The sequence below is a fragment of the Solea solea genome, chromosome 8 (genome assembly GCF_958295425.1).
Source record: "Solea solea chromosome 8, fSolSol10.1, whole genome shotgun sequence".
NCBI classification, from domain to species: Eukaryota; Metazoa; Chordata; class Actinopteri; order Pleuronectiformes; family Soleidae; genus Solea; species Solea solea.
This window is the reverse complement of record NC_081141.1, coordinates 18,013,354-18,026,388: the sequence shown is the minus strand read 5'-3', so window position 1 is coordinate 18,026,388 and position 13,035 is coordinate 18,013,354. Positions and strand designations below refer to the sequence as shown.

General features: G+C 41.9%; 2 protein-coding genes across 7 annotated transcripts in view; one reads left to right on the top strand and one right to left on the bottom strand.

Moving 5' to 3' along the window:
- LOC131463943 (membrane-associated phosphatidylinositol transfer protein 2-like) overlaps positions 1-9,011 on the top strand; it is a 51,894-nt gene extending 42,883 nt beyond the window's left edge. For 4 of the 6 annotated variants that reach the window (XM_058636102.1, XM_058636101.1, XM_058636104.1 and 1 more), the window contains 10 exons: positions 13-177; positions 1,096-1,401; positions 1,957-2,105; positions 2,190-2,306; positions 2,510-2,626; positions 2,740-2,888; positions 3,470-3,619; positions 3,734-3,914; positions 4,136-4,264; positions 5,059-9,011. In XM_058636102.1, the coding sequence (XP_058492085.1) occupies positions 13-177; positions 1,096-1,401; positions 1,957-2,105; positions 2,190-2,306; positions 2,510-2,626; positions 2,740-2,888; positions 3,470-3,619; positions 3,734-3,914; positions 4,136-4,264; positions 5,059-5,442 (1,847 nt within the window). In that variant the 3' untranslated portion in view covers positions 5,443-9,011. The remainder of the gene's footprint in view (positions 1-12; positions 178-1,095; positions 1,402-1,956; positions 2,106-2,189; positions 2,307-2,509; positions 2,627-2,739; positions 2,889-3,469; positions 3,620-3,733; positions 3,915-4,135; positions 4,265-5,058) is intronic. The other 2 variants (XM_058636105.1, XM_058636106.1) reach the window with 1 other exon arrangement.
- An 82-nt stretch (positions 9,012-9,093) lies between these two features.
- arl6ip4 (ADP-ribosylation factor-like 6 interacting protein 4) lies at positions 9,094-11,457 on the bottom strand. Its single transcript, XM_058636108.1, has 5 exons — positions 11,184-11,457; positions 10,746-11,099; positions 9,836-9,953; positions 9,661-9,730; positions 9,094-9,576 (listed from the first exon to the last, which is right to left on the bottom strand). The coding sequence occupies exons 1-5, from the start codon at positions 11,338-11,340 to the stop codon at positions 9,520-9,522; spliced, it is 756 nt and encodes a 251-aa protein (XP_058492091.1). The 5' UTR covers positions 11,341-11,457; the 3' UTR covers positions 9,094-9,519.
- Between the last annotated feature and the right edge of the window lie 1,578 nt (positions 11,458-13,035).

The following is a 13,035-nucleotide window of genomic DNA, read 5'->3' as shown; positions in this document are numbered from 1 at the left end:
TCGGCTCAATAGCGGATGTTGTTCAGTCTCATGGTGGTGTCTTCATGGACAATTCGTACCCCTCATCCCCTATAACGGGCCCCTTCTCCCGGGGCCAGCGGAGGGCCAGTGAGGTCAGCATTGCCAGCCAGGTCTCAGGAATGGCAGACAGTTACACTGCCACCAACATAGCCAACAGTAAGTGTTCTCAATACCAACCAGTCTCTTTTTCTCTCTTCCTTCCACTCACACAAACACTGGTCACAGTTCCCAGAGTCACAGAGTTCCCTCTTTCTTTCTTTCTTTCTTTCTGTCCACCGTTTCTCAAGTAGTTTCCTTTTTTCCTACTTTGCTCACACATCTCTCTCTCAGCCCTGTTTCTCTGACTTCACACCCACCCCACACTAGAGTTGAAGCAGTTGAGTCAGCCAGGTAGACGACGCATTCCCCCGCTCCTTGTGCCATCTCTAATTAGCCAGACTGAACACCTGCATTGAATGGCACTTAATGCAGGACATTTTTGTCCGTGTCCTGTTAAAAATCCCCAAGCAGAGGCCTGAAGAAGCTTTAATCTCAGTGCCACGTTTCCACTGTCTTGTCTTTCTCTTATCCACCGTCTAAATGTAAATGCAAAGAACGAGTGCTGCATTTATCTGATGTTGTACTGCATGTACTGTAGACATGTGCCTCCCTCAGCCATTCCTGCTCCGTCTATTCTGTATTACGACGTTTTCTGAGATAGAAAGATGGTTTTGTGTTTCCTGTTTGTTTGATTGTCCTTCACAGCCTCCTCACCCTTTACTTTGTTACTTTTGTAACTGGAACATGTACTTGTACCTCACATTCCTGATCTCAAAACAGCTGTTTTAGCAGCGACGATAAACCGATTTCGGCCCCTGCAACACCAAAGAACCAGAGGATCTTCAACGGCATGAACTTCTCCAACTACCAACTAACTAAGTTTCTTTCTCAGCTTTGACGTTCACACTAATTCTGTTTACAGCAGCTTACAAACACTGGACACATCACTCTTCAAACTGCTCAACCTGTCATGAAAACTGTCACATGCCAACATAAATCCATGTTTTCTGTTTTCTGTTTTCTTTTTCCCCATAGCCAAATCGTGCCAAACTAACCCATCCAAAAGGTTCAGCTTTTTGTCCCAAATCGCCTTAACGTCACAAAATAAATTCTTCCTGAAAAGTCCCCCCAAGTCCCGTAGGAAAGCAATTGCCGTCCAGGCCGCAGGACCTCCTGATGCAGGATCTACTGATGCAGATCTAATGGCAGAACTGGACAGTGAGGCAGACACTATTGAAGTTCCAGGTCCCTCTGGCCAGTACGAGAACTGCTTGTCAGCGGGGCTGGACTGTGCTATATCTGATCTGGTCTCACTGGATTCCCAGGCTGAAGTAGATCAAGGTATATTTTCTAATGGAAGGAACCACTGAAATCAACGGGAGGCTACAGGTCTTTTCTGTGGGTTGTTCTATAATCTGTTCCAATCCAAACACTGTATTTTTGCTGATCTTCCAGAATGCCCTTGCTCACTTCCCCTTGTATTATTTCAAAATTGAATTCATAAATGTTGACAGTCTCTTTCACTAATGGGGAATAATGTATAAATCCAGATCGTACTCCCTCTTTCCAAATCCATCATCTTTTTTTCTTGCATGTAGAAAACCACCATCGGTTTGCTTGCATAATCACATGCCAGTACTAATTTTCTTTTTCTTCTTTCTGCACTTGAATGCCTGTCCTTGTTTTCTTATTTATTAACTAGTGTTAATCTTATAAACTTCTTTCCTTCTTTTAGCTGGAGAACTGCTGGGATCGGTGACAATATTGTGTTTAACCATTCAAACGTCCTGTTTGCTGCAGCTGCAGGGGTGTTTGTTTCACCTTTGCTTTGCATAACTTCTTAATAAAAGTGTCATCTTACGCCTCTGCACCCTGTTCATTCCGTTCCTCTCACAGTTGCCGCACGTTGGTGGGGCACAAAGCGGCTGGACTTTGCCCTGTACTGCCCCGATGCGCTGACCGCTTTCCCCACAGTGGCTTTACCACACCTCTTCCATGCATCATACTGGGAGTCCACTGATGTCGTGTCTTTTCTCCTCAGACAAGTGAGTAAATATGATAATGTTTATGGTCTGTTAATATGTAACTTGGCAGGCCACCAGTCCTGAAACATTAAAATGTCCCCTTAGGTCATGAGGCATGAAAACTCCAGCATCCTGGAGCTTGATGGGAAAGAAGTGTCTGAATTCACTCCCTCGAAACCTCGAGAGAAGTGGCTCCGTAAGAGGACTCATGTAAAGATCAGGGTAGGTATCAGAGCTGGAGGATACTTTTTTATAAATAATAAAATATCTACACCCAGGCTCAAATCTACCCATGAACTTTTAGTTTTTTGTTTTTTTTTTAACCCGTGTTCATCAGAAGCTTGAAAAATGTGTAAAAAGCCACTAACTTCGGTCAAATACACAAAAGCTTAATTTAAAGTATGTTTCTGTGGCTGTATTGACAGAATGTGACTGCCAACCACCGGGTGAACGATGCCGTGTTCTCTGAAGGAGGCCAGCAGGTTGTGACAGGTCGCTTCATGTACGGCCCTCTAGACATGGTCACTTTGGCTGGAGAGAAGGTGACCCTTTGTTTAGCCGTCACACACAGCTGCACACAGGCTGGTGTCAGTGATGAATGTGTAGTTTGTGTTTGTGTTCATTCTTGTTTGTTTTTCTATTCAATCCTGTGCAGGTTGACCTCCACATCATGACTCAGCCACCGTCAGGAGAATGGGTGTACTTCGACACAGAGGTGACCAACAGTGGTGGTCGTGTGTCTTTTATTATACCAGAAGAGAAGCGACTGGGCATCGGAGTCTATCCAGTTAAAATGGTTGTCAGGTCCGTTGCATTCAAACTGTTGACAAATTATAAATACTGATTATGCCTCTCAGCTGTTTCTCAGTTTAGTGGTGCATAGATCTCATGTTTCTGGGCAACATTCTAGTGCTGCATGTAGAAAGTCTTTTTCTTTTATGTCAAGACAGACAGCAGCAACAGCAACATTGCGCTAGTAAAGCAAGTTACCCGCAGTATGACTGAAAACACAAAGAAGTGCCCACAAAAAGCTTCACATGTGAATTCTGCTGCTCAAAAAACAGTTATTCAGTGGTTTAAACACTTCCCAAACACTTCAGGGTAAATCACTTCTCAAATACTCCCTCAGTCAGATCTGATAGTATTGCTTGACAGGGCCTGTTTTCAGGTGAAGGAACGTTACTGTGCTGCACACAGGAAGAGATTCATTTTATGTCGAGACAGACCGAGACAACAGCAACACACAAATATTATAAAAAAAGATTCTGTGCACGAAGACCAAACAGAGGCAGAATAATAACACAAACAGCAAAGAATGATGCACTGCAGCTTTCAATGAATCCAATTTTATGCATTTGTTTTGTGTATTTTGGTTCTTTCCACAGGGGTGATCACACTGTCGCTGACAGCTACCTAACAGTTATTCCACGTGGCACAGAATTTGTTGTGTTCAGTATTGACGGATCTTTTGCTGCCAGTGTGTCAATCATGGGCAGTGACCCCAAAGTACGAGCAGGAGCCGTGGACGTTGTCAGGTACCTGCCTTAACTCCGGATTTGAAACAAGTTTTGGTTTTTTTTTCTCTCTCAGAGAGAAGTCCATACGAATGTGGTGTTGTTATTCATATCTCCTGTTGCTCCTCTTTGCAGGCACTGGCAGGATTTAGGCTATTTGATCATCTATGTAACAGGACGTCCCGACATGCAGAAGCAGCGGGTAGTGGCTTGGTTGTCTCAGCACAACTTTCCTCATGGCATAGTGTCCTTCTGCGATGGCCTGGTCCATGACCCACTCAGACACAAGGCCAACTTCCTTAAGAACTTGACAGAGGTCAGAGTTACTGGGTGGAACCGTGGGTTAAAAGTACTCTAAGATTGTCAATGTGCAGTATTGATCTTTGGATAGTAAAGAATATACTGCACTTTTAGGTGTGTAACTAGAAACAAATATGGAGAAAAAAACGTGCACATACTGCATTGCTTTGTGAAAATATTTACTCTTTATTGTTGTTTTTTTGGTGCCAAACATTTCTGTTCTTTCTGTGATTTCAGGCTCACATGAAGATTTTCGCTGGCTACGGATCAACCAAAGACATCTCAGTCTACACCTCCATCGGCCTCCCTTCATCCCAAATATACATTGTCGGCAGACCATCAAAGAAGATGCAGAACCAGTGCCAGGTACCATTTGATCATTTGACCTAAAATAAATACAGTAACTAAAGCTCAGTGAAAAGACGCAGTACCACTGGCACCAATGAATATTGCCTTTAAATGCACAGTATGTAATTTTGTCAAAACAAGACCAAAAGACTACATGATGTCATGTGTACACTCCCCGGTTCTTAATCTAAATGATGACAAGACAGAAATCATTATTTTTGGACATAATGTCCCTGACTGTCCCTCTGGTCCTCTAGGCCCCTCTTTTCCCAATGTCCAATCATCCGTTAAAAACCTTGGTGTGACTTTTGTTAATGCTTTTAAAGTTGACAAACACGTGAAGTTTTTGCAAAGGTCAAAGGCCTTTGACCTTAGGCCTCCCCCCTAGAGATCTGGAGAGGGTAATCTACGCTTTTATCACCTCGCAGCTGGATTATATTAACTCCCTCTACTTTGGCATCGATAAATCATTGGTGTCTCGTCTGCAACTCGATATTGGCCTTACTCCACTGGCGACCAGTTCATTTTAGGATTGATTTTAAAGTTGTCTTGATTTGTTTTTTTAAACCAGTAAATGGGCTGGCACCTCAATATCTGGCTGAAAGCTTATAGAGCGATATAACAGTGACGTACACGGCCATTAAATTGATTTTCTTCTCTGCATGTGTCCTCGACAACTCGACAAGTAGTCCAATTGCCTGTCTTAGTCGGACTATGGCCTTAGCTCGAATAAACTGTGCATGTAAACGTACTGAATATAAAATAAAGTGTTTCTAGTTGACTGTATGTTTCTGCTCCAATCATCACAACAGTTCATCACAGAGGGCTACGCAGCTCATTTGTCCCAGCTGGAGTACAACCACCGCTCTCGACCAGCCAAGTCCAGCAGCGCACGCATGGTGCTACGCAAAGGCAGCTTTGGCTTGGGCGCAAACAGCGACTTCCTGAGGAAGAGGAACCACTTGCTGCGCACCATCTCCTCCCAGCCGGCCCCCAGCTCCCCAACAGGCAGCATCCACAACAGACCCGAGCGCACACAGAGCCAGTCGGACAGCGAGCGGCTGGAGCGGGAGAGGCTGGAGCGAGTGCACGGCCACAGCCAGGGAGCGACGCAGCGCAGCATGAGCATCACAGCGAGCTGCTGGGGTCGCAGCAGCAGCACCAAGTTCGAACCGGGACTTCTCAGCCCAAAATGAGTTTAAAGAGTATGGACGGGAGACTGACTGAGGAAGGAACATTGGAATGAATGGAAGGAGTCAAAAATAGTTTGGCTTGCACCACATGGGTAATTACAATGAAAAATCATAGGTGCTATAAACTACATTTTAAAGAATGAGTGGCAGTCACACGTATGGACAGAAGTCATGGCTGTGTTACTGGTGAAACAACACTCAACAGGAATTTCAAGAAGCCATTTCTTGACGCAAGAGCGTGTGACACGGCTCATGTTGTAAGATGTGGTTTCTACTGTTGAGTAAATATTTATCCGTCTTAAATACACGATATCAGTTTTTTCCTACTTCAGCAGACTTTTAGACCTGATGTGGTTGCACATCAGAGTGTCCCACATGCTACAAACACAGTGATTCTGCACTGTAGCAGACGACGACGACGACGACTGTGGCCACTGAAAAGCACAACAGAGATTAACTCTGAGGAAAAGCTGTGTCCTTTTTATGTGATGAATCAGATACGTGCAGAGAGTCTGAGGAGAGAACTGAAAGTGTTTCTGTAGACTAGATCAATCTGTTTTACTGTTAATACGTTTTTTAAGAAAATAATCACAAATTTCAAAAAAAAAAAAAAATTGGTGATTTGTAAGCCAACTAGTATAATACCTGAAGCATTTACAAACAGCCATCTATTTATTGTCCTCTTTCGGCCCTCAGACCATGGAACTCTCCAGATTATCCTATGAAGCGAACTGCGAAATTACCCTTTAAATGTGGCTGCAGCTGAAACTGGTGTGGGATTTTATAGTGTTTCATGACATCCCACCGTGCTGCACTGCTGAACCTTCCTAATGTGTAGTGAACGACTCTGCGAGAGGGGAAAAAATCTCCCTCTACTGTACGATAAATGTGCCAAAGTGAAAAGTACAGACGGACATGCTGTACATGAACAGAAAGGAGGAGGAGGGAGGAGGAGGAGGATCTGGGTGTAAAAAGTTGAACAGGTTGTGTAAGTATGTAGTCGGTTGCCTTAACAAGGCGTGTACATAATTGTTCTATTCCAGTGCAGATCTGGTATCTGGTCCACTGAAGACCAGTTTCAAGTGTCTTCTTTTCTTTGGGGGCAAACGCCGCCTCATTCAGGATACACTTTATTAATTGATGATATCTATTGTTATTTAAGATTATAGATATTTTAAAGAAATTGTATTGATTTTGTGAACAAATAATGTTTTAAGATTACTAAAGCTATTATGTTGTTTTTTTGTTTTAGGTTTTAAGTTCTTAAGTTGCAGCAGCCAAAACTCAGAGAGTATTGTATTTTTTATTATTTTTTTCCTCGCAGATAACCAGAATCAACAGAATTGCTACGATATCGTGTCATATAATGTATGTTTTGTTATAATCTATTTTGGGAATTTAGGATATAGCTTCTCTCTGGTTGTCCGTAAACTGTAAATGAGGCGTTGAATGTGCTCATAGATAATCCTGCCGAGGTTAAGGTCTCTTTCTTCATTGTTGGTGCATCATTAGAGGAAAATGAATCCACACTCTGTAAATCCTGTACAAAATGCTGTCAAATCTAAGACTTACTTTTAAGCTGTAGGCCATTTATTTTTTCGAGTTATTCATTCAAATGATATTTATTTGTCCCTTCTCATAGGCTAATTGTACAGAGCTGACCGCTATGGACCAACATGGGCTCGAGTGTAAGGGAACTGTGCAATATTACTCAACCAGAACCACAAGATTAAACCGACGCCACAGTGCATTGACAATCAATTGATAAAATAGGCACATGTTCTCCAAGCGTCAAAATTGCAGACTATCACAGGCACACAAAGGCACAGCCATCCTGGTTTTTTTTACAAAAGAAAGGGATTTCTAACACAGACGTGATGACGGTGTGAGGCTACAGCAGGTTTTTCCCCCTCAAAACACGGTGATTAGTCCTGTTGTGTCCATTCCAGCACATTAGTGTCCACATCAAATGTGAGAGTGACCCAGTAATCATTAGCTGAAGGTAATGCAGTGTCCCAGAGATGAACAATGAATTCAAAAACAAAAAACAAAGTGAGCAAATCTCAGTGGCTGCTCTTTAATCATTATTTTGTTAATATTTAACTCAAAATTAAAAAATCAAAATGAATAGCTACGGATTCTGAAAATTCGGATTATCAGTTGAAGTGTTGTTTTTCAAATAAAACAAAATCAAGTTTTTGGTTTTAATTTTCTTGGATGTGAATATTCTCTGGTGTTTTTACTTCTCTCTGACAGTAAACTGAAAACCTCTGGGATCATGCACAAAACACTTTTTTGTTTTTTGTCATGTTGAAATTTAATCCACATTTTCTGTATTTAATCAACTGATTCGTAGATGATGGAAATAATAATTAATACATGTTGGAGACGATCTTTTATGTTAATATTTTGATGGTGTCATGTAGTAGTGATCCATCTTGATTCATAAGTTAAAGGAATACTCCACTAGGGGTAGTATTTTTGAATAATTGTGCTTCCCAACCTCAGTTTCCCCTGAGTTGAGAAATATCTTCATTCTTTTCTTTGTTACGTGCCCACCAGTGACACTTCCTGTTAGCGTAACTGTTAGCAAAGATGGCGGTCACTGTTTACATTCTGGGAATGAGGTCCCGTCCCCCTATGAGTGGGTCTATAAAGTGCAGAGTTAGCGTGGCAGTTTCAAGCCTCGGACCAAGTGTCACTGATGGACCCATTCTCGTAATACAAAGCTAAATGCAAATTGGTGAAGTATTCCTTTAATATTTAGGGGGCAACTTCAGCCCTACAGTGGAACTGCCGCAGAATCTGCTGCCACAAAATTCTTCAGATGTGTTTTCATGGAAGTGAAATTCACTACAGACACAACTTAGTGACTAAAGTGCATTTTACTCTGTCCCTCTGCATTTTTGACATGACCTGATATGAAGCCATATATGAATGACTTTTAAGGAAAGCTGCTATTGTACCATTCATAGAGACGAGAAGGAAAACATGTACGCAGTGACGGCAACGACTACACCGTTTATTCCCTTTTCCTCAGAAATCTGAACTGCCTGGATATTAAAATCCACGGAACGTGGTTATCTTGTGAGGGCCTGATACCTTTATTCGAGGCCTTACATCCCCCCCGTGTATGCCTTACCTTGACCGTTGTGTTGAGAGGCCTAGAACAAAAGCACTGAATTCACACCTGCATTTGACGTAGTGGAAAAAGAATAGACTGTGCTTTTTTTTGTGGAAATAGGAGGAGGCCATATTTTTCTTAAAAGGCTGTTGGTTTGTTTTTGCTGTAAAGAGAAATGTGCAAAGGAGGAACACTGACATTATGACACCAAACATTAAGAAATCCTTTGTCTCAAGCAGGTTAATGCAACGCTACAGCGGTTTGTCCATCAGGTCACATGCAAAGGCTGTGTGTGTGTATATGTATACACATATACATACACACACCTTGATAAGTTAAGCTTAACAAATATTTGAACTGTACAGAGTATGTATCTTGTAGGTTTTGGATATCTTATCCATCCCCTTGTGTTTTTATGTACAGTGTATAAAGAACATATAAAGAACAACTATATGATATTTTGGCCTTTTTTCACCTCCCCCCCTACATTCGACTGTAGTTCAGCTTGATTGAAACAGAATCCAACGCAGTTAACTCCCAACAGTTTATTTTCTGGGATCATTTACTTCACACAAAGGCAGATTTATTACAGGAAAGGAAACGTGACATTTAAAAAGGTGAGAAAACGTCTCAGAGTGGGTGTGGAATATGAAGCCAAAAATCACACACACGTGAAGTGAATATTTAGATCATCTCGACATCAAGTATACACTGATTATGTGATATGAATTGGCTGATTGAAAATATAAAAAAAAAATAAAAAAAATTTAGTCACAACTAAATATCACATCCTGAGACTGGAGTTTAAGACAGATTTAGAGTATTCATTAAAAAAAATTAAGGAGTAGATGACACACTTAATCACAGGTTACTGTTAAAAGATAAAATGGGAACTTAACACACACACTCGGACCACGTATTCATACTTCATTGAACTGTCATTGGACTTTTGTCTTCTACCTGTTGATTCCCAGTTTCTTCTGGAAGGCATTCCCATCTCCTTTGGTGGATTGCTATGAAATAAATACACGTTGACTGTCAGGTACAAGTTAACGGCAGCATGTTCAATGTCGCTACAGCTGAAAAGTTCCTTTTACCTTGTTGATCTCTTTGTGTTTTTCCCGGCTCACCATCTCCTCTATGATCTCTCCTTCTCCCCTCACGAGTCTACAGCAATGTGGAAAAACAAAACAGGCAAAAAAAAAATCAAGTCCCGTGTTACATAAGTGAGACAAAGACTGTGCATCGGCAGCAGCAGAAGCATCGACTCACCTGGTCCGTCCTGTTTCGGGATCCACCACCCTCCGGATCACACTCTGCCGGGCCTCGTATTCCTCTTTAGTGAGAGGCCTTTTTGTGGAGAGCCGAGCCTTCTGCTCATCGGTCATGACTGCGGAAGAAAACAAAACTCAGTGTTAACTATACCTGACGTTGAATTTAAGACCAGCATGTGTTCTACAGTACGACTGTGTAAAATCTGTTGTTGTTAGGCCACTAAGAGTCGACATCATGTAGGTTTTTGCTTAAAATTACAGAACCAGACTCGAGGCTTGCATGGAACTTCGCCAGAGCAGGTACTAAAGAAGTACCAGATACTATCACTAATGGAAAAGCAAAAAAACTCTTCGAGCCGAGCCGAGCGAGCTGGAACTGTATAGCGCAAAAGCACCATTGCGACACTAGGGTGTGTTTTGATGACAGAAGTTGCACACTGGAGCTTTAATGTTGGGCTCTCTTGTCTTTTTTTCCCAGCAGTAGACCTATACTTTATAAACATCCCTCTCTCTCTGATCTACAAATTCTTGAAACTTCAGTATGTTTAGTTGATTGTAGGTATTAGACGTAATGGAGTTTGAGCTTGTATTTCAGGCTGTGGGGCCACTTCTGTTCAGAAGGTAAGGACCTCACTTTACTTACACTGCCATGTTTATTGCAGTAGAACAAATCAACTGGAGCGAGTGTTTCTTAGGTTTTAAGTGGAATCTCACTACACAACCAAAGAACAACAACATCCTTTGTGCTATGTGAAAGCCACTATAGTTCCCCTGATGAACTTGGGAAAAAGAGGGGGTGAGCAGAGTCGTCCTCTTGTTTGTGTTCTACAGTCTCTGATACCTCAAACAACCCCGATTCTAAAAACCTAACCCTTTACCACCCAGTGCAAAGTACTGTGATGTCCCACCAGGTCCGAGCTCCGCCGTCCCGTCATCACTCTCCCACATCTCCAGGTAAGAAGGAGGTTTCTCGACTGGAACACAGGACGACTGCACCTCCTCTTTCTTCTTCTCCTTCAACAACTTCTCTTTCTTCTTTTCCTTCCGCTTCTCCCTTTTCTTCTGTTTCTTCAGCTTTGCCGCCTCCTTCTTCTTCTTCTTCTTCAGCTCCTTCCTTTTCTTCTTCTTGGCTTTACTTTTTTTCCTCTTTTGTGTTTTCTCATCACTGGACGAGGACGAAGATGAGGAAGAAGAGGAAGAAGATGATGAGGAGGAGGATGATGAGGAGTTTCTTCTGCTCTTCTTTTTTGGGGTTGTCACATCTGGGGGACAAAGAGAAGTTCAACAGGGGTTTTTGAGAGTAAAACTTTAGCTGCAGTCAAACGTTGCTCATTTAAAGTCTCAACCTTGGCTTTTGTTGGGGGTTTTCTTTGACGACCTGCTCTGACTCCTGCTGCTGGACGAGGGCGACGACGAAGATGAAGAGGAAGAAGAGGAGGAGCGTGTACGTTTCTTCTTCGTCTTTTCTGTACCGGCTCTCTCTGATGATCTGCTTCGACCCATCGTTAACGAAACCACACGAAGAGAAATTTCATTAGTTGAGAGAAGAATGAGGGAAACTCGCAGCCGCTTTCCGTTTACAGTCCTGTGTCCGTCTTTAATTTCCTTCCGACTCGGTCGGGAGATTAAGGTTCCTAGCAGTCATGTGCCGGTCGCGAACGAGCCGTTTCTTTTGAGCGAACGATGGCGGCTGTTTCTCTGTGCATTGTGTCGTAGAATGGGTCTACAAGCAAGTCAGTGCATTTAGTGAGTGGTTTCGGAGAGTTAAAAGGGTCTGTAAATGCAATGAAAACAATTGGCTACAGCAATTTATTGATATTTGAAAATTATATTTTTTTTTCGTTTCTTTTGAAACTTAAGTACAGCGGATGTATTACATAATTTATGTTTACATTTATCACTTAAGTGAAAACAAGTCAGAACAGCGCTAAATTTGGTATGTTAAAAGGACGAGCCATTAGTGAGTTGAGCCAATGGCCTGGCTCACTAGAGAGAGCCGGAATGCCCATCACTAGTTTCTACAGTTCCATTTGCCTGAAGGTTTGTTCACATTTGCGGACAAACAACTCTTTTAATGAAATAAAGGCCACAATTAACATTTAAGACATTTTACTATGTTTGCCCACCTGTACCCTTTCCAGGCTTCCTGGGTACTAAGTGAGTGAGTTTGAAGTGGTCAAATTGGGCAGGTCCCAGTAACATGAGGTCCACGTGCGCAAACACAGGTGGGGCTACCATGGAAAACATGGACAAACCTGCTAGACATGCTGCTGAATGACTCTGCAGTTAGTATAAGTATACTGAACCTTTCACAAATATGGTTCTTCTTGACTTTACCAAAAAAACAATCAGTCTTATAAAAACAAGTGTTGTTAAAAAGAAGCAAATATTAAAAAGTTATTTTTCTCATAGCAAACAAAAATCCTGCACACTGTCTAACTTGGATTGATAACTGTATTTTTTGCAAGTTTCAGTGCTCGGGTTGCATCAGACAAATCAATTCAGGCTTTTTGCACAGCAGCCATTTGGACGGGTCACTAGGAAAAAAACACAGCTGCTTTCAGCTTCAGTTTGTGCATGCTGGTTCACTGCCATTGTTAACTTGAGCAGCCACACCTGTGCTTTTCATGCTGAAACATGTTAAATTGGCTGCAGTGGGTCCTGTGCATGTCACATGAAGTAGATGTTTTTTTTTATATATATACACATGTTTAAGTTGATCAGCAGATGCAGACTTAAAGAACCCAGATAAACCTCACCACCATGTGCACCAGGTAGGTTATCATTACAGATCTAAATTGCAACAAGGGGGAAATTAGACACGGGAAACAAAGGGGAGGTTTAAAGGGAGGGGAAACATTTCTTTTATGGTGTCAAATTTTTAGATTACATAACACTGGTGTCAAATTTTGAGTTTACATAACACTGCTATGACTTTGCAGAAGATTGAATAATGTCTATGTAAAGAATCTGATCTGTGTTTGGGAGGGGGTAGATGTTCTTTCCCCAATATAGTTTCAGATGTTCAGATTAAGTTGCATTTATGTAAATGTGCTGTTCCACTCAGTTTGCCTCCAAGGGTCATGCAAAGGGTAAAAAGACTGGGCTGATGTAACTCAGGGCAAAGTTTTCATGAAATGGATTCAGATGCAGTCTTTTTTGCTTTTACACAGTTTTAAATCCGTTGCAACGTTCTTT